The 20,010-nt window shown below is 42.7% G+C and overlaps 2 protein-coding genes across 2 annotated transcripts; both read left to right on the top strand.

Moving 5' to 3' along the window:
• The first annotated feature begins 5,336 nt into the window (after positions 1–5,336).
• Positions 5,337–7,982, top strand: LOC308297718 (uncharacterized protein). Its single transcript, XM_080741273.1, has 2 exons — positions 5,337–5,552; positions 6,767–7,982. Exons 1-2 carry the CDS (start codon positions 5,480–5,482, stop codon positions 7,876–7,878), a joined length of 1,185 nt encoding a protein of 394 aa, XP_080597399.1. The 5' UTR covers positions 5,337–5,479; the 3' UTR covers positions 7,879–7,982.
• Positions 7,983–12,959: 4,977 nt separating this feature from the next.
• LOC308297825 (poly(ADP-ribose) glycohydrolase-like) lies at positions 12,960–14,297 on the top strand (the record flags this gene model as incomplete). The annotated part of the gene is made up of 1 exon (XM_080741392.1): positions 12,960–14,297. One exon carries the CDS (start codon positions 12,960–12,962, stop codon positions 14,295–14,297), a length of 1,338 nt encoding a protein of 445 aa, XP_080597518.1.
• Between the last annotated feature and the right edge of the window lie 5,713 nt (positions 14,298–20,010).

Here is a 20,010-nt window from a genome sequence, read left to right as displayed (position 1 = left end):
CATGTTTATTTTAACTAAAACTAAGATAAGAGAACATATTACTGCAGTCTTAGCGTCGCTACACTGGCTCCCGGTTGTTTTTAGGATTGATTTTAAAATACTTTTACTTGTTTATAAAGCTCTAAATGGTCTGGCACCTTCGTACCTTTATGACTGCCTGCATAGATATGTTCCAACCCGCCCACTCAGGTCCTCTAGTGCAGACCTACTTGAGGCGCCAACAATGACATATAAAAAATATGGTGAAGCAGCTTTCTGCTTCTACAGACCGACAGCTTGGAATAAACTCCCACTACACCTAAGACAGGCAGCCTCTGTGGATAGCTTTAAAGCACAGCTCAAGACCTATTTCTTTACGCTTGCTTTTAGCTGAATGTTTAAATCCCTGTGCTGCTAATTGACGTCCGCACTGTTCTGAAATTGTTCTTCAATGTTTTATGTTTTTATTTCTCTGCTTTATTGTAATCATTTTAATTATTTATTTTTATTCTGTATTTTTTATTTTATTTAACTTTTTCTCTGTTAAGCACTTGTGCTTCATTTTCTGCTGTGTAAAGTGCTTTGAGCTGCATTTCATGTCATGAAAGGTGGGATTTGGTTACACACCACCCATTATTATTGTGATACTGTATAACTAATACAAAATGTTAACATTATTTCTGTAGGTGTGTGCTTTGTGCACACTCATTTCCCAAAACAGATCCTAATACCTATGATTATTTGGGGGCTCACAGCTTGAAAAGGTTGAGAACCACTGCATTACGGTACCTTGTGTGGTAAGCTTCCTTTGTTTGTAGCCTACCTATCCTCACTTTGAGATCGAAAAGTCACTGGACGATGAACACGTTCACAGGCACACATTAGCTATACCTGTACTGTCCACGTATGAACAGTGAGCAAGGAAAGACTGCCTTCGTTCATTATGCTCCACACAAATGGGCCTCAATGGTGACATTTAAAGTGCTTGTGACTGTACCTGCTTCATGTAATATCTATATTTTTAAATTGCTTGTTGTGTTGTTTTTCATTGCTCAGGGCGTCCTTGAAAAAGAGATCTTGCTGTCAATGGGCTACCGAAAGATGTCCTTCTGCATCCACATGTCCCTATTCTGATTGGACAATACATGAACATCGGTGCAACCATTTGCAATTTCCCAGAATTGCTCCTTTCTTTCTGTTTTGTCCAGTCTGTATGGTAGACTATGTTAATAGAATAACTTATCCGATTGGGGTGGTTGTATTTTGTCTCCCTGCACTTCTGTTGAGACATTTAGAATCGTGTCAAAGGTCATGTCCTCACCTAGACCAGTGGTTCTCAACCTTTTCAGGCCGCCCGCGACCCCCAAAATAATCATATTTTAACACCCTGATGAGCACTAAGAGTTGAGGCATTACATGTTGTATAACACGGTTCTATTGTGAAAATAGCAGATCTACATGCTCACAACGCCTCGCGTTGCCAGGCGTTGTGACAATTTTCACAATTTCTGTCTCTAATATTTGACAATTTGGCCAATGTTTAATTTGTCATTTTAGAAGTATTAAAGAGTCCTTAAATTGTCACTTCAGACATGTGCAGATAGCCTCTATACACTTAAACCTTTTGTTGTTTTTTGAGAAACCAATGTTGCACATTAAGTAAATCATCTGGGGACCTCCCAAAATTATTTGTCCGACCCACAGGTTGAGAACCACTGACCTAGACAGAGGTTCTGAGACGAATTTCAACCTGATGGTCAAGATTCAATTTATATAAAAAAAAATATAGAGTCTGCACACTGGTGATACTGAAAAATCTCTGCTGCATTGTATCGCGTCGTCAACGTTTTGATCTAATCAGATCTTCATCAGGACACACACGAGATTCAATGTATCCCCTAAGCAAGCATGCAGGCGCTATTAGATCAATGGTAAAAAAAATAAGTTAAGAAAATAAAAATCAGTTCGCAGGACACCAAGCTGAAATCCGGGTTAGCAGAGGAAAGTCACAGTGCTGCTGCTTTAAGTATGGCATGGTAAGTGGCTAACGTATGTTATTTCATGTATTTGGCTTACCTGGTTCTCTTGAATTAAGAAAGGGGAAAAAAAGGGGGAAAATTGAAGCCAGAGAGGTTGATTATATCCTTCACGTTCACCTGTAGCACTCCCAGCGATCCTGTTGTCTTGTCCTGTCCTGTCCTGTCCTGTCCTGTCCGCTCTCCCTTTCCCTCTCTGCTCTCTCCTCCTATAGGATTAGCAGCCAGATAGGCTTACCTGGCTAAAGGTACAGCAACAGATTAGAAAGCAAAACATGTGGTGGCTGACATGACTCCAAGAGAGCTTTACAACCTGCAGCCAAACAAGGCATTCAGCATCAATTCAATTCAATTCAATTCAATTCAATTCAATTCAATTCAATTCAATTTTATTAGAGCGTCAAACAGGGATGTGCTGGCCATTGGGAAAAGCGGGACAACTCCCGAACGGCCATTTCATTCCCGGCTGGAATACAAGGTGAGCCGTTGTGTGCTTGTAGATCGTCTGTTTTCACTAGTAGAAAATCATTTTTAAAATGGTTTTGGACATACAAGGTTTCCACCCGACAATGACGAAATATAACTCATGTAATTGGCCCACTGGCTTGTCACTTGTCATGATCTGAAATGGCAGCAATCTTTGAGTAGCAGCAGCGCTATAGAGAGATCTCTCTCTATAGCGCGCAATGACGGCCTCGACAACTCTTTTTCCCGGGCTGAATCAGGGGCCCAGCACGTCCCTGGTGTCAAATCATAACAAGTTATCTCAAGACACTTTACAAAGGCTAAAGAGCCGTGAGAGAGAGAGAGAGAGAGAGAGAGAGAGAGAGAGAGAGAGAGAGAGAGAGAGAGAGAGAGGCAGAAGGGGGGAGGGAGAGACAAGGGAAAGAGTAGGGAGGGGTGGGGGGCAGGCATAATACATTTTATTTGTAGCACACTTTATATTTGTGACAAATCTCAGGATGTAGCATCAACCAGTAAGACTCCCTAATCGGGAGATAAGCGACCGTTGGTCGCTTATCTCCATAAATAGAGCAAAAATGTGTTTTTCCAAAATCTTCCTGATCCATGTTGTTGACATGAGTGTAGACATACTGTGTAGTGATTTTCGTGATTTTAGGGCAAAATCTGAATCGGCCTCATGGTGGCGCTAAAGGGCCATGTGAGAAATGAGGGGTGGGGTCTCCTCGCCGCCAAGGCGGACGAATAGGTACCGGCCCCGGCTCTCCCGGTCGCTCCTAGCCCGAGTTACGGCATTTTATGTGAGCTGCAGTGGCAGGGGGTCCTCCACTGGGGGCGCCACCACTTTTGCATCCGTTCTGGAGCACCAGGAGTGGGTGGTCCCCGGGAATGCCCCGTGAGCAGCCCCGTTGGGGTGGTCATTTGGTCATTTTTGCACATTTGGTAATTTTTTACACCTGGGGGTCCCCCAGGGACCTGGGGGTCCCCGAAACTCCGGGGGTCCTTGGAGGTTGTAGTTTGGCAGGCAAGGAGTGTGTGTGCAAAATCTGGCATGGATCGGGGCAACGGTTGCAGAGATATGAGCAGGGCAAAAGTGTGACGTGTGACGTGTGACAGAGGGAGTGACGGAGGGAGTGACGGAGGGAGTGACGGAGGGACAGCCGGTGGAGGTTTGGATAGTGTGCAAGTAACTGCGACCTACGGTCGCAACTACAACTCTAATAGTCAGTAGGGATCGGACGATACGCGATATTATCGTTTATCGCGATAAAAACACATTTATTGTGATATCGTCCTCCGTCATGCATTGGGATCAATTCACCTTTTATATGCAGTACCACCCGGTACCACTTGAACCCTCTATAATTGGTAAAAGTTACTTATAATATACGTAGTTGATACAGTCTTTTTTTCACTCTCTATCAAATGTCTTTGCCAAAAAATAGCCGATCTACAAGCTCACAACACGTAACAACGTGACGCGTTGTGAGCTTGTAGATCGGCTAATGTTCTGCCTCAGGATAATGGATTTTGATTATCGTGATAATATCGTAAATCGTGATTTATTTTGTCACAATAATCGTGATATGACATTTTCATATCGTCCCATCCCTAATAGTCAGTGGTGTCTAAGTATGTTTACTTAAGTTCTGTACTATTTTGAGGTATTTGTACTTTACTGGAGTAAAGTACACAATTGTACGCACCAAGTAGCATTTGCAGAACACTGGTAGTCAATCTATCAATTTGGAATGAACAATCTGAATAACTGGCATATTAAAAATAATCTATGAGTCTGACACCATGTATTTGTGTATACAGCTTGTCTATAGTGTGTCACTGTCACCTGCTATGAAGCACCACATCAAAGAATTTACAAAACATTTAACAAAAACATGAAAATATATATATAAAAAAAATGCTGCAGCCAAAAAGGTCTCTATTTGGAAGGATGAAAACATAAATGATCAAACAGCACTATTTTGATATTTTGGATATTGTCAGACTTTTGACATTTTAGTCAGTTAGCGCAAAGTGTGCAGCCCCTATCCACCTGTTTCTGTGAGAATTTACTGTAGCATTATCTGTAGGACACTTCCGGTTAACAGCAGACATACAAGCTCACGTCGCGTTGCAGATACAACTGTTGTGAGCTTGTAGATCAACTCGGCTGCGGCGCCGGAAGCTGCCGCACACCTTCTGCGCAATGCATGATGGGATGTTGCAAAGTTGTGGATTAAGATTTGCTTTATTATTATTATTCTCCCACCGTTTTATCTCAAAATAAGCATGTCAAAAGAAAAAGTTGCTTTTGCTTTTTATGAAAGGTACGTGAACCTTTTAGGTTGCTGATTTGGGGGCGAATATTTGATTTAGCGGCCAGACCTTTTCGACTGACAACTTGAGGAAACAAAGGTTAGATTTAGTTGACAACACGCATACAGTTTTGTCCAGGACTGTCTGGACATCCGACATGCCACTGCGAGTCACCATCTTTAAAACACAAGTGACTTTGAAGCGAATTCCAAATTGCGCGACCATGCAGGGCTGAGCATGGATCAAATTGTATATACAATCATTTATCTAATTCACTGCAGATTAGGCCCTTAAATTCAACAAATTCTTTCAATTAACTAAAATCTTGTTTTATTTGATGGCCTTCCTGCCCTGGCGTTTGGCCTTTCTGCCCTCAAAAAATTAACAACACCAAAGCTCAAGTGGCCTTGCCCTAAAATGCTAAAATGACGAAATTCCAGGCCTGGCTGGAACAGTGCGGGTGGGTGGAGAGTGGGTGGGTCCTGGTTAACCTATAACTTAGCACTGTTCTGTCCTGTGTGGATCTGGGACAGTTTAGTAGGAACAGGCTACTGTCTCTCAAGTCATCGTTACCAGTGTTCTACTGAACTCAAGACAACATATCGGACCTCAAACGTCAACTAGCAAAACGAGCACAGTGGACCGGAGGGAGAGGAACTATTTCGGGAGGGTTTTCTAAAAGAGAGATGTCGTCCAACTTTTTACCGGAGTCAGAGGAAGCCATGCTGAAGCAGCCTGTGATTAAGTTACACAGAATAGGTGGGTTTTTATGTCACTGTTTTTCATTCATTTATTCATTCGTTATACTCATTTGCAGACAGTGTTATTGTATTACAATGCAATTCAACAACATCACTGTTGAAGATAAATTACATCTAGGAATTGAAAAACATAAAAAGTTGCAAGACAAAATTAAAACAACATTTTAAAAAACTGCAGGTCATTCCATCTGCTAGGCTAGGGTTAAAGGAGCTACAGTATAGTCAACTTTTTCTTGAAAAACGGATGCTAAAATAAAAATAATGTTTCGAAAATATTTTATAAAAAAAGAAGCTTCATTTATGTGTTTCTATTCAAAAATGACCACAAAAAGCGTAAAATAATGATAAAAATAATCATTTTGGCCATTGTCAGACCGACACTTTGTTTACATTCTAGTCTGTAGACTAGGATGTAAACAAAGTGAAAATGAAACAATGAAAAAGCTGACTATAGCTCCTTTAAGAGCCACAGAAGATAAAAGCAGATCTAGCGAATTCAGAGTTGACCGCGGGCACCTTTAAAGTGGGGAAACTACTTGATCTGGTGTGATAGGGTCCAGAGGGGGTCCTTTCCAAAATGTTGAGATGTAGCTTATAGGACAATCTCCAAGTATGGAGCTAAGGCAATATACTGGAAATATATTTCCAGTGATGAACAAAGTATACACTCAAGTAAATACTCAAACAGTGACCATTGTAGGCTATTTTAAATGTTTACACAACATGTCAATCCTATACTTAGAGCTCAAAGGAATTATGCTTCATTTGGCTAAAGAGACAGAAGGGAAATAAGTTATATTCTATAGATTGCTGCTTTTTATTGCTATTTTATTTACGTGATTATTTGTATCTGCTATATTCACAATATTTGTGTCTTTCTTAAATAATATTCGACTAGACATTTAGAGCTGTATGGGATGGAGTTTTAACATTTATACTTTACTCAAGTACATTTAGCAACAGAGTGTGTCTACATTGTGGTATTGATTCTTAGTTAATCATCAGTTTTCCCTTCAACCCTTGCCCCCTGTGTCCACAACACGTTTGTTTACCAATGTCGAGCACTAGTGCCAGTGTGTGTTAAGAAAGAAGCTGGGAGATGAAATTAAATTTAGAACATTATAAGTTGGTAATACAACACAGCTTGCAGGTTATCTAAAAAATTACTTATGTTTTTGTATCTTTTTTTTCTCTTCTCATTCTCCATCTCAGATGTCTTTCCGGCACAACTACCACTGAAGAAACATGTCTACAGCAAAAACAGTCACCTGAAACATCACCAGAGAATTCACACAGATAAGAAGCCCTACCCCTGTGACCAGTGTGGGACCAGGTTCAGCCGGAGCAACAGTCTCAAAGAACACCAGAGAATTCATACAGGAGAGAAACCGTACAGCTGTGACCAGTGTGGGAAACGTTTCAGCCGGAGCAGTGGTCTCAAAAGACACCAGAGAATTCATACAGGAGTGAAGCCGTACAGCTGTGACCAGTGTGGGAAACGGTTCAGAATAAGCAGTAGTCTTAAAGTACACCAGAGGATTCACAATGGGTTGAAGCCCTACCATTGTGATCAGTGTGGGACAAGGTTTCGTCAGAAAAGTAATCTCATTACTCACCAGAGAATTCATACAGGAGAGAAACCCTATCATTGTGACCAGTGTGGGATAAGATTCAGCCACTACACTAATCTCAACCTTCACCAGATAATTCATACTGGGTTGAAGCCCTACAACTGTGACCAGTGTGGTAAACGGTTCAGCTGGAGCAGTAGTCTCAAAACACACCAGAGAATTCATACTGGGTTGAAGCCCTACCACTGTGACCAGTGTGGGATAAGCTTCAGCCGGAGAGATTTTCTCAAACATCACCATAGAATTCATACAGGAGAGAAACCGTACCACTGTGACCAGTGTGGGGCAAGGTTCAGCCAGATCGGTCATCTCACACATCACAAGATAATTCATACTGGGTTGAAGCCCTACCACTGTGACCAGTGTGGTCAAGGATTCAGCCGGAGAGATAGTCTCAAACTTCACCAGAGAATTCATACAGGACAAAAGCCCTACCATTGTGACCAGTGTGGGAAACAGTTCAGACAGAGAGGTCATCTCATTACTCACCAGAGAATTCATACAGGACAAAAGCCCTATCACTGTGACCAGTGTGGTAAAGGATTCAGCCGGAGCAGCAGTCTCAAAACACACCAGAGAATTCATTCAGGAGAGAAACCGTACCACTGTGACCAGTGTGGTAAAGGATTCAGCCGGAGCAGCAATCTCAAAAGACACCAGAGAATTCATGGACCTACCACTGACAGACGTTGAGGGTAAAGCTTCTCACTAAAGTGTAAAGTCACCTCAAGCAACACCACACTGTAAGCTACTTAATTGGACTTTCTCGACTTAAATGTAGAGAAACCTTACCGATGCCAACACACACACACACACACACACACACACACACACACACACGTGTGTGTGTGTGTGTGTGTGTGTGTGCGCGCGCGTGTGTGCGTGTGTGTGTGTGTGTGTGTGTGTGTGTGCGTGCTTGTGTTATGGCTAGTAAATCAAAATGAATATTCGAAATCTCGAATATTCCTTGAAGATAGAATATTTCTCTCTCTCTCTCTCTCTATATATTGTGGAAGTTCAGGGAACTCCATATATGGGCTTAAAAGGGATTCTGTTAGTATGACATCAGTGAAGCCAGAGTGTGATGTCAGAGCGGCAAACCCATTCTGGTAGAATGGGCGAGGTCGCGCCACAGTGATGTGAACATCAGGGATCTCCATATATGGGCATAAAAGGGATGTGTTCCCCCTGGCATCACAGGGATCTCCATATCTCCATATATGGGCATAAAAGGGATGTGTTCCTCCTGGCATCACAGTGATCTCTCTAACAGGGCATCATTAATATTGATGACATCAGGGTACTCCATATAAGGGCATAAAAGGGATTCTGTGAAGCCAGAGCGTGATGTCAGAGCGGCAAACCCATTCTGGTGGATCTGTGAAAGAGTTCTGTGCTGAAATCATCATCTTCACAATGTATCAGTTAGGTGGTGCGCTATACTTGGTACAGCTTCATGATGACTCCATATTGTCACTGTCGGGCAGAAACCTGCCAGAAATCTCCAAGTTTCAAATTTGTATGTTCTTTCCCAAAGTAAAGCCCTGCTTCATCATACAAGGCCGTCGCACAAAAGTAGTGAAAACAGCATATCTACAAGCACACAATCGGCTGTTTTCACTAGTTTAAATCATTTTTAAAATGATAATGCAAAACGAACAGTTTTGGACATACAAGGTTTTCACCCGACAACGACGGTAGTTTGTGTGTTTGCCTTGTTTTTTTTTTTTGTTAAATGGGAGACTATAGAATGTGAACAGCATTAATCTAATACCCACATGTTCCATTTAAATACCATGTTTCATTAATATGTTTGTTCTTAAACACCCTGTAAACAGAAAATACCTTGTTTGGGCATTTCCTGCTGAGAACAGTTTTTCTTGTAGGCACACTTGGTGGTGAGTTTCAGTGATGTCATCAGGATCACTGATGGCAGAAGAGTGGTGTAGTTTTGAATTACGCCAAGGTACACCCAAGGTATACGGTATACCAGTGTTCTGATGCTATTTATATCTATAGACGGCATAGCTCAGGCGTAGAGAAACCGTTATTAGAGCACGAAGGGTTCCCGAAAGGTTCCCAGTTCGAATCTGGGCTCCCCCTGAGTTAATGTCGAAGAGTCCTTGAGCAAGACTCTGAGCCCCTAATTGCTCCCGGTGAGTAGGTTGGTGCCTTGCATGGTTTCCTCCGCCACCGGTGTATGAATGTGTGTGTGAATGGAATGGGTGAATGTAATGCACAATCTATGTAAAGCGCCTTGGATAAAAGTGCTATATAAATGCACCATTTTTTTTAATAGAGTACACCGCCATCTGTTTGGATGCAGTGTGTCATGCTATACTCTTGAATAATTATTAAACTGCCTTTAGTGAACAACCCCCCACCACAGCCCTTCAAAGAAAAGAAAAAAAAACATGTATTTTTCATGACTTTGAAACAGATTTTTAAATACAAAAAAAAATCAAACCAGTTTAATTTGTCCGGATGTTTTATATTCTGTGGTCAGACAAAATTTGAATACATAATACTACTTATTGATTGATTGATTGATTGATTGATTGATTGCTATTTATGGGGTTTTTAAAACATTATGCATCCATTTCTCACGATTTTATCCAAGCATTTTATTTCATTATAGTATTTAGTTTATATTGATTGATTGTGTGCTTTAGATAACCACTTAAGCCCTATTTTATACTACATCTGCTTATTGGAAAATAGCAGATCCACAGATTTCATCACAATGTTTAGTGAGGTTGTAGATCTGCTACAGGATCCCAATGAATACAAGCCCATAAGGATTTTTGTGTTATCCTTTTAGCATCATTATAAAATCCTACCACTGTACTATTTGGAAACTGTTAATAAAGTATTCAATAGTTCAAATGCCATTTGATTTTGTATTTATTTTATTTTATTTTTTTGGTTAAGATTGGTTAGTTCAGCCAAAGAAATTACTCATTTAATTCAATTCAATAACTCATTCCATGGATGGACTTACATTTATGGAAACATGTTTTGTTTTAGTCACATTTCTCAGACAATAATTTGATGAACAGCAGTGGTCCTATGGAGACACAACGAGCCTGCTTTGTTCCGTACAAGCTCACAATGCAAATGTAACAGTTGTTATTTGTGTAATAGACCTATTCCAGGAAAACTGCAAAATTGACCAAGATCAGTTCAGTATAGATAACTTGGTACTGGCTCAATACTGTAAGTATCAACGCAAAATATTCCACTGTATTATCAAGGGGGGCATGAGCTCATGGACCCCTGAGCCTGGGTCTGTTGGGTCATCCACCCTTGTTGCACAGGGTAAATGTTCTTACCCACCATCACTGATATGCTAGTAGGGGTTTGAAGGGTGATCTCTGCATCTGCACTATAGTGTCTCCTGCAGGTTGGTCAGGGTATCTGTGCAGATTGAAGAATTGCTTGATTGAAGAATTTATTAGCAGAGAGGGTTCAGTTGACTTCCACCATCTGTTCCCTCCTCACCAAGTAAGAGTGCATCCATCTCACTGTTGTGCCGTCAAGGCCGATAGCTTTGAGTTTATCAATCAGAATAGAGTGATCGACGGCATCAATTTGAATGATTACATCAAACGTACGACCATGCATGGTCGTACGTTTGATGTAATCATTCAAATTGATGAGGCATGTGTCTGTGGAATGGGACTCTCTGAAGCCAGATTGGAACTCGTAGATCAATTTTTTCTCTTCAAGATATCTAGCCACCTGTTCGTAGACAATTTTTTTCCATTACCTTAGAGATGGAACTAAGGATTGAAATTGGGAGGTAGTTGAGAATTAAGGAAGGTCCAGGATCCAATCAAATAGGTGCTGTATCCAGCAGTCCTACTGAGCTGATGCTGACAAACACACAAATGCAGGGATGCACAGTGCATATATGATTTCAAATGAATGTCCATTACGTAATGGGGGAATGCTTAGTCTTTAACTACTTAATTAAACCCTGGCTATACGACTTTCACTGGGGTTCCCCAGGGGTGTACAGTGCACTTTTTCCCTCTCTACACCAGCTCTAAAACTCCTGTTACTGTACAAACACTCATTACTGTTATAATATCGAGCTATTTAACTCTTAATTTAACAAATAAATACCACTTACAGCAACTTTAACATTATCAAACAATATGTTATCAAGGAATTCTACTGTAGAGCCCTGCCAGCCTGCCTGGCTCTGGGCATTTCAGTTTCACTGAACTTTGGCACCCTCTGGTGGACACAATGGACAATTACATGATTGATTGAGGACTTCAGTTGGCTTTGGAGGTCATAGGCTTCAGGAATCAAGACACCCAGGTCCCGGAGATGTGGGACCTCAGCTGAGAAACACCTATCCACCAGGAGCACGGAACCATCAGGACCCTATAGTCTGGTAGGATTCACCTCGAAACATGGGCTGCAGATTGTTGTAGTGTTGTTTTTTGGTTTCTATTCTGAATGTTTTGAAGGTTTGCACAGGGCTCTACATCCGGTATTGTCCCAGCTCAGATTCTGAGCCTGGGACAACTTCCTGGCCAGGGATATCATAGTTTTGGAGCAGAGGTTCTTCTCGCCCTCCTGTAGTGGCGAAAAAACTCAGATTGTCAATAATAAATAAAGCTCAGCAGGACCCCTACCTACCAATGGGGTGGCAGAACATCACCTCAAACCGAACCGGTACGGGGTGGCCGACTCCAGCCCGTAGACGAGAGAGGCCTTGGTGTCCCTGTAACATTTGATGGGGTGGCCCGATGACTGAGGGATTCCATTTGAGCCTTCTCTATGTTGTACAGATTATCCACTGGAAATCTGGGGGTGGCTACGAAGGCCCTCACTTGCTCTCACATCATTGACAAGTTGTCATGGTTATGCATTGAATGTTGAAACCCATATATTATGGAGATATCCGACACATAACATCTCACTAAGTCTGACCTCACAAGCCCCATATTTGGACCTGGACGACCTATAACTCCATATATGGAGACAGCTCCATATATGGAGACATCTAGCTGCTGACATCAGTATGACATCACACAGTACACAGATGATGACGGGTTCTGATGTCACAGTACACGAATGAGGACTATATAAAAGAGTGCACTCTAAAAACTCATGAGTTATTTCCATTTCTTTTTAACAGCATTGCACGCTCGCTAGGTTAGCTTATCTCCGGCTGTTGCTTGCTACTGTGTGTCGTGCTTGCTTGGCAATGTAAAGTTACACTGACTGACAGCAGTCTGTGAAGGACATTTTAATTTACGACAACAACAATAACTGCTACACCGGTTTCATATATGGCTGGAAACAGCCTGGGACTCATCAGGCTGTTGAAGCAAAGACTTCTAAAATTCTGCTCTGGAAACCAAACCTCACTGCTGGTGTTGAGTCCGGTTCTATTAATGACTGCATTCAAAGAGCCACTTGCAAAGAGATTTAAGTTTGAATTGGGTACCCAGAAATATCTACCAGCTTTTCTCAAAGATAACAAGACAGGGCAGGGAACCCCAAACACCACATGGCAGGAAACCCCAAACACCACATGGCAGGAAACCCCAAACGCCCCATGGAAGGGAACCCCAAACGTCACATGGCTGGGAACCCCCATCGATGAGCTTAGAAAGAATGGCCAACCCCTGCCTCGGTTGACTGCTGGCCATCATCACACAGTCACGATAAGGACGGACCTTCTTCAAGATGGCAAAGTTCCAGCTCCATATCCCAACCACTTCCAGGATCTTTGGGATGATCATCATGTGAAGATGCCCTGTTCAAACAGGAACCTGTTTCCAGTGGGAAATCAGGAAGCCAAAAGATGGGTACTGATCCAGGAGTCTTTAGCTAGAGTTAAATTTACAGGCTCACAAGATGTGAAGAACGCAATATTGAAATACAATACTGCACATGCCAAGAATTGGGACTTCACAGCATTGCATCCGTACTGCAAGGAACTGGAGCCTCATGCTAGAGAACGTCTGCTGGGTTCGCTACTGCCACTGGTGATGAGTTTGGCTATGAGAGCCCCTGAGCTTTGTACCAAGCCGATACCCCTCCTTAAACAAGGGGTGAGCCACTCCATCACCATGTCTCAGGAGCAGGTGGCGTGCCTGCTGGCCAACGCCTTCTTCTGCACCTTCCCCAGACGCAACTCCAGGGAGTCTGAATACCACAACTACCCAGACATCAACTTCTCCAGGTTGTTCGAGGGGGGCTCTCCAACGAAGATTGAGAAACTCAAAACCGTGATGAGCTATTTCCAAAGTGTAACTGAGAAAATGCCCACTGGCCTCGTAACATACCAAAGAAAATGTTTGGAAAGACCTCCCAACTGGAAAAGCCTACGGACTCCACTCACAAAGCTGCACATTACGTGTGAAGGGACCATTGAGGACGACGGCTACGGCATGCTCCAGGTGGATTTCGCCAACCGGTTTGTGGGAGGGGGCGTGATGTCTCGCGGGCTGGTCCAGGAGGAGATCCGTTTCCTGGTCAACCCGGAGCTCATCCTGTCCCGCCTCTTCACCGAAGCCCTGGGCGAGAACGAGTGCCTCATCATCACAGGCACACAGCAGTACAGCAAATACACAGGCTACGCACAAAGCTACACATTTGCCGGCAGATATGACGACACAGCGAAGAGGGATGCCTGGCAGAGAAGAGGCACTGAAATTGTGGCCATCGATGCCCTGCAGTACCGCGGCCTTCTGGAACAGTTTCACCCTGACAAGATCGAAAGAGAAATGAATAAGGCCTATTGTGGCTTTGCTCGCCCAGGGGAAAGACATCTCACACCGGTGGCCACAGGGAACTGGGGCTGTGGTGCGTTCGGGGGAGACACCCGACTCAAAGCTCTGATCCAGATGCTGGCAGCTGCTGAGGCAGGACGAGATGTGGCCTATTTCACCTTTGGTGACAGCAAACTCATGACAGATGTCAACAGGTTGCACGTGTTCCTCGTCCAGAAGGACGTCCGTGTCGGGGATGTTTATCAACTCCTGGAACGGTACTACAGCTCTGTGTGTAAGAGCTGCCGTAGCCAGCGCCCTGATGTCGACCTCTACGCCTTCATCTACCACCAGGTAGGCCACTCCAGACTGTAGGGTCCCCTCTGACCGCCATTAAGGACAGGTTGCCTGTAGCCTCGATGAGTCACTGTGTCTGACCTTCCCGAAGACATCACTGTGGCGGATAATGGCTGATTTACATTTAGGTGTGCACGGGTGTGTCTTAACTCAGGCTTTATGTGCGAAAGCACTCTCTTTCTGTCTTCCAATCAAAATAAATATGTGTCCCAATCTCACTGAGAGCCAGTCATCTCGGAAAGTACAGCTTTAGACAGGGACTGAAAATACCTTTTTTTTTTTTTTCACTAAAATGTGATAAAGCCACTAAAGCATTTCATAAATTTCAGGCTACATTTCACTTAAACGCCAGAGCTTAACTCTGCATGTAAATAAGACTTTTTTTAATTAATGTGAGAGATCGTCAGGTCATTTGCAGGTTAGACATTTATTTAGAACTTGAATATCTCAAAAGTAGTATTTCAGCATGGCATCATTCTATAAGCCATATCTTCAAAACTGTTGGGTCAATCTCCACAACCAATATATCATTTTGTAGCTATGATCCCCAGCTTTCAAATGAAATGAAAAAATGAAATTGAATAAAAATCCAATGACTGGCTCCCAGCCAAATTGGGACACATATGGTACAGATGTTTTCTTTTTCTGTCTTTACCTGAACCCTGAATATAAAATGGCAGACGTATCAAATGCCATTTAATCTATTCACAGCTCAAAATGGAAACCTATGAGCCATGCGTATCATCGACGGGAATGGCAAACAGAATTCAAGTCGATAATAAGCTCTGTCTGACGCTTGGGTAAAAGCTGCTGTTTATTTTGCTACGGCTGCTGCTAATACTTCGATGGATTGAGCTTCGATACGACACAATTGCGATTTTTAATGGTGAAGCAAAGGTTGCCATCCATCTTCTGAGTTTGTCCTGTTGCCTTTTTTTCCTTTTTTTTTCTTTTTACACCCACACATTTGCAGCCTAATTGAATTGGCTGTTCAGCCAAACCAATAGAATAGGCTTGGCAAAGCTTGGCGCAGTCTCAGAAAAGGCATTTGATTTAAAGAGCAGTCCTTAGGGAAATGGTCTTTTAGCCTCTGTAGGTTAACTTATATTGGCAATAACACTGTAGCTCAGATATTGGCTTTTGCGTGTGCTTTGTTAAATCCTGTCCCTCTTTAACAATGATTACATTTTCCAGGGTTCCAGGATTTTTGAGCGGTGCAAACCGCTCCTATAAGTGGCTATGCGTGTGTCCGTAGCCTTTTTCCTCAGCGTTTTGCTATAGTAAAATGTGTGTGCGTAGCATCATGTTTGTCTAGTGATGTCATATGTTGTATGTCTGTAGCCTTTTTCCTCAGCGTTTTGCCATAGTAAAATGTGTGTACGTAGCATCATGTTTGTCTAGTGATGTCATATGTTGTGTGTCTGTAGCCTTTTTCCTCAGCGTTTTGCCATAGCAAAAACGTGTGTGTGTGTGTGTAGCACGTAAACCGCTCCATAGAGTGGCTGTACGTGTGTCTGTAGCCTTTTTCCTCAGCGTTTTGTCATAGCAAAATGTGTGTACGTAGCATCATGTGTGTTTAGTGATGTCATATGTCGTATGTCTGTAGCCTTTTTCCTCAGTGTTTTGCCATAGCAAAACGTGTGTGTGTGTAGCATAGCCTGTACATCCTAGACTCAAATCCTAGTCTGAAGATGTTATGCAAGCACGACCACAAGCTCACTTCACATTGGGTGTGATTTTTCTTTTAAATGTATCTACCGTAAATCCCCAATTAATCGCCTGGTGGCAAACTGCCGCCGGGTCCCATATATCCGCCCGGGGTCTGATCCCATTTTGCGCAATAAACGCCTGTTTCAAATAAGCGTAAGGTTCGTATAAGCGCCTGGGCCGTTATTTGCAATTAATATTATCCTTATTAGGTTTTATGTAAGAGCCCGGGCTATTGTTTGTTTGGTAGGCTATTATTTGCTATTTATTTAACTTAACTGGTCATTTATGTTGCATGGCAGTGGTGCGCTGAAAACAGCAAATCTATAAGCTCACAGCAGTGCTGTGACAGCACGTTGCAACGCACCGCACTCGCTGTGCGTTGCTACGGTCATATGTTGCATGACGATAGTGCGCCGAAAACAGCAAATCTCCGGCATGTCTGAAGCCAAAGACCTGGTTCTCTCCAAGGTGGTGCACAAGGCCTTTGTAGAAGTTAACGAGAAGGGCACTGTGGCAGCTGCTGCCACTGCTGCCATGCTTGCTTGTGGTGCTTGCGGTTCCACCATGGCCTCTCCCCGCTTCATAGCTGACCACCCCTTCCTCTTCTTCATTCGACACAACCCCACCATGACCATCCTCTTTGCAGGCCGATACTGCTCCCCTGATGATTGCGAAGGTGATAATTCACCAGAAGATGATGATTCAATGGAAGTGGATCATTATGATGCTGACTATGGTTCAGCTTACTATGGTTTTGACGGTAATATGTCCTTTGTTCGAACTCCCTTTGGTCCGGCCCGACCAGGGCCGTTTTTCTTTACAGGCACGTTGACGTTATAGGCACTGTGCCTAGGGCCTGTTATGGGGTGTGCCCCAAAATGAGGGTTAATGAAGAAAAAATAAAAAAATAAAAGAAAAAAAGTTTTTTCTTTTTTTTAAAGAGAAAACTGAAAGACAGACGACTGAGAAGCGTCACATTGAGATAAATTAGTTAGTTTCAAATAGCAGAAATGTATCTCAACAGATTTATAACATATATGGAGATCCCCAGGCATCAAACCCAGGCCCTAACTTGCAAAGGCCCTGCTTGGTTTTACTAATTAACATAAGTTTTATGCCCATATATGGAGATATAAGGACATATCTGGGAATGCCCATATTTGGTAATGCCCATATATGGGCATGTTTTGACATAACATTGTTGACTATCTTGCAGAGGTCTCCATATATGGGTAAATGGTCCGATATACATCACTGGCCATATGGCCAAGAATTGGCACGTCGCCCCAAACTAACTGTAACATACCGGTATATACAGTATAACTAGTAAGACGCCTCAGGGCGACATTGGCTATATCTGGCCATCCGTGATATATACGGACCAGTTACCCAATCTCAACAGTGCCTGTTGAGATTGGCAGAACATGCCAATCTCATATATGGAGATCCCTGTCTGTAGAACCGGCCACACAGATATGGGCTGTCTTGGCCATATATGGATTCTGTTAGTGTGGTATGTGGCCGACGTGGCCTCCATATATGGACATTCCCAATATGAAATCCTGTTAGATATGGGCTTAATATTGATGACATCAGGGATCTCCATATAAGGCCATTAAAGGGATTCTGTTAGTGTGGTTCCCCTGATATCTCCGTGATGTCAGAGCGACCTACGGTCGCAATTAGTCGCTGTCGGGCAGAGCTACGGTAGGCTATCTCTATTTTTCAATGTTTTAATTATATTTATATTTTTAAATAAATGGCTATTGAACACCCTTTACCATCTCTGTGTGGGTTTTACACATTGTCAAAACAATGAGAAGTATTAAAAAGTGCATCTGACTAAACCTCCAGTCCATGGGATCCTCAAACTGTGGGCCAAACGTATGCAGTATACAGTAACTCCAAACCTCAGCTTGAGCTGCTTTTGGGGTAAAGTGATGATAATAATGACACATTCAAATATCTGACAAGTATATCGTCACTGTCAGGCAAAAAAACATTTAAAATGTGTATGTTTTTTGGTCAAATAAAGCCCTACTTTATCATACAAAAGTGTCACACAAGAAGTGAAAATAGCCAATCTACAAGCACACAACGAGGCGGTTGTGTGCTTGTAGATTGGCTATTTTCACTATTTTAAATAGTTTTTAAAATAATAAGGTTTTGGACATACAAGGTTTCCACCCGACAACGACGATATAGTCACCATGAGCATGAGGTAGTGTCAAAGGCATCATATATGAGAGCATTCAACCTTCATGCGGGACACAAGATTCCAAAAAAAAACGTTTATTTGTAAAAAGGACAAATACAATGAATTGCAACCACAGTCTGTGACGACGTACAAAACTACTACCTACTATACAAATAATGTTCAAAGTTGATGTTTGAAATGTAAAAAAGATAATACAGTTTTTGTGTTCAGTGTCGATACAACCTTGCTGAGGTGTGGGGAGCTTTATCTTCTGTACATGGTCTCCTGTAGCCTGACTGCAAGCGTCAGACTCTTCACACACTATGTTACACCACCCACCAACAGGGGGTGGTGATGTGCGGACTGATTTATCAGGCTAGGTCTCCTGTGGGTCTCATGATAGGGAACCATAAGTGGCCCAGTGCTCAGGTGAGATGATTGACCACTCTGGCTGTGTTCATAACAGTGGTTCTCAAAGTGGGGTCCAGCGACCCTCTGGGTTCTTTGAGGGGGTTCCAAATGGACATAAATGGGTCCATTTGGTTCCATTTGTAGACTCTCAGAGTTGTGGGGGTGGTCCTTGAAATTAAAACGTTTGCGAAGCCACGTGCTTCACAACAAGCAACTGCATATGAGACAACCCACATTGGTTGGTCACCTAAGATAATTTGCGTAAAGATTGCGTATTTATTTCTGTACATAAGTCAAAGCATAACATAGCCTACTGTACATGCACAGTGGTCACAGTTAGCAGATGTTGTTAACTGACCCTACACTCCCCTCTGGTGGAATGTGTGTAGATTTTGTAGAATGATTACCCTTGTGAAAAATCTGAAGTGTGTCTGACCTTTTCTCAATTACGAGGCTATTACATGGGTTAACACTAAGGTCTCAGAGGCACTTGCCCGTCGGGCAAGTACAGGTCATGTTCTACTTGCCCAAAGGTCATGCCCACTTGCCCGAAAGTTAAATCTTCCATAATAAAATGATGATATGTAAGATTTTAATTATCACTCAATTTAACACTTATTTATTTACTTTCTGAGGCTGTGCCTCGAATACCTCCAAATACAAACACCTACATAGCTATGTTTGAATATGTCTATGGTTTCACACTTGTTATTTCATATTTTCAAGTGTAGCAACAGTAAAAACAGCACACTATAGGTAAACAGTGCTCTTATTTTACATTGCACAAACCAAAAGATAGAGCTCACTGGACACGTTCAGGTGTTTAGACAGATATCGTGTGTTGTGTTTATAGATGGTCCTCTCAAATGAGCACTTGCCCGGTCGGGTCAGCAAACTTCACCTGCCCGAAGGTTTTATTTACCAGGGCAAGCCTTAGTGTCAATGCCTGTATTAGGGGTCCGTGGTCCGTGGCCTAATAATGCACATCAAACTGGGGGCCCTTGAGATGAAAAAAAGGTTGAGAATCACTGATTTATGGGGCATTTCTGAAAATAGACCCCATGGCCAGTTATTTGGGATCAATATAAGTTGGGAAAAAGGGCTATGTTATGACAGTTCATATCTGAGTAATAATTTTGACAAGTCACAGTGAACTTTGTTTACCACCACCACCACCTTGTTCCATTTCAGCCCCATTTTCCTCCACTCCTCTGTCACCCTCATCTCTTCCATTCTATCCCAGTGGTTCTCAAAGTCGGGTCGGGAGGGGGGGTCCTTTGAGTGGGGTTCCATGGGGTCTCCAGCAAAATCCTCAGACAGACCCTTACAGTTCTGTAACTCTGACGGTGTACAACATGGAACCAAATGTGCACACTGTCAGAGTTATGGTGGTCCCTTATGGCAGTGATACTC

Source organism: Nannobrachium achirus (genome assembly GCF_963921795.1).
Source record: "Nannobrachium achirus genome assembly, chromosome: 14".
Lineage (NCBI taxonomy): Eukaryota > Metazoa > Chordata > Actinopteri > Myctophiformes > Myctophidae > Nannobrachium > Nannobrachium achirus.
Note: the sequence above shows the minus strand (reverse complement) of the source record. Positions and strands in the feature narration are given on the sequence as shown.

Excerpts from the sequence above, each read along its gene's own strand:
- LOC308297718 (XM_080741273.1), top strand. The coding sequence starts at position 5,480 with ATGTCGTCCAACTTTTTACCGGAGTCAGAGGAAGCCATGCTGAAGCAG. Across the intron at positions 5,553-6,766 it reads GATTAAGTTACACAGAATAG|ATGTCTTTCCGGCACAACTA; the intron begins GTGGGTTTTTAT and ends TCTCCATCTCAG.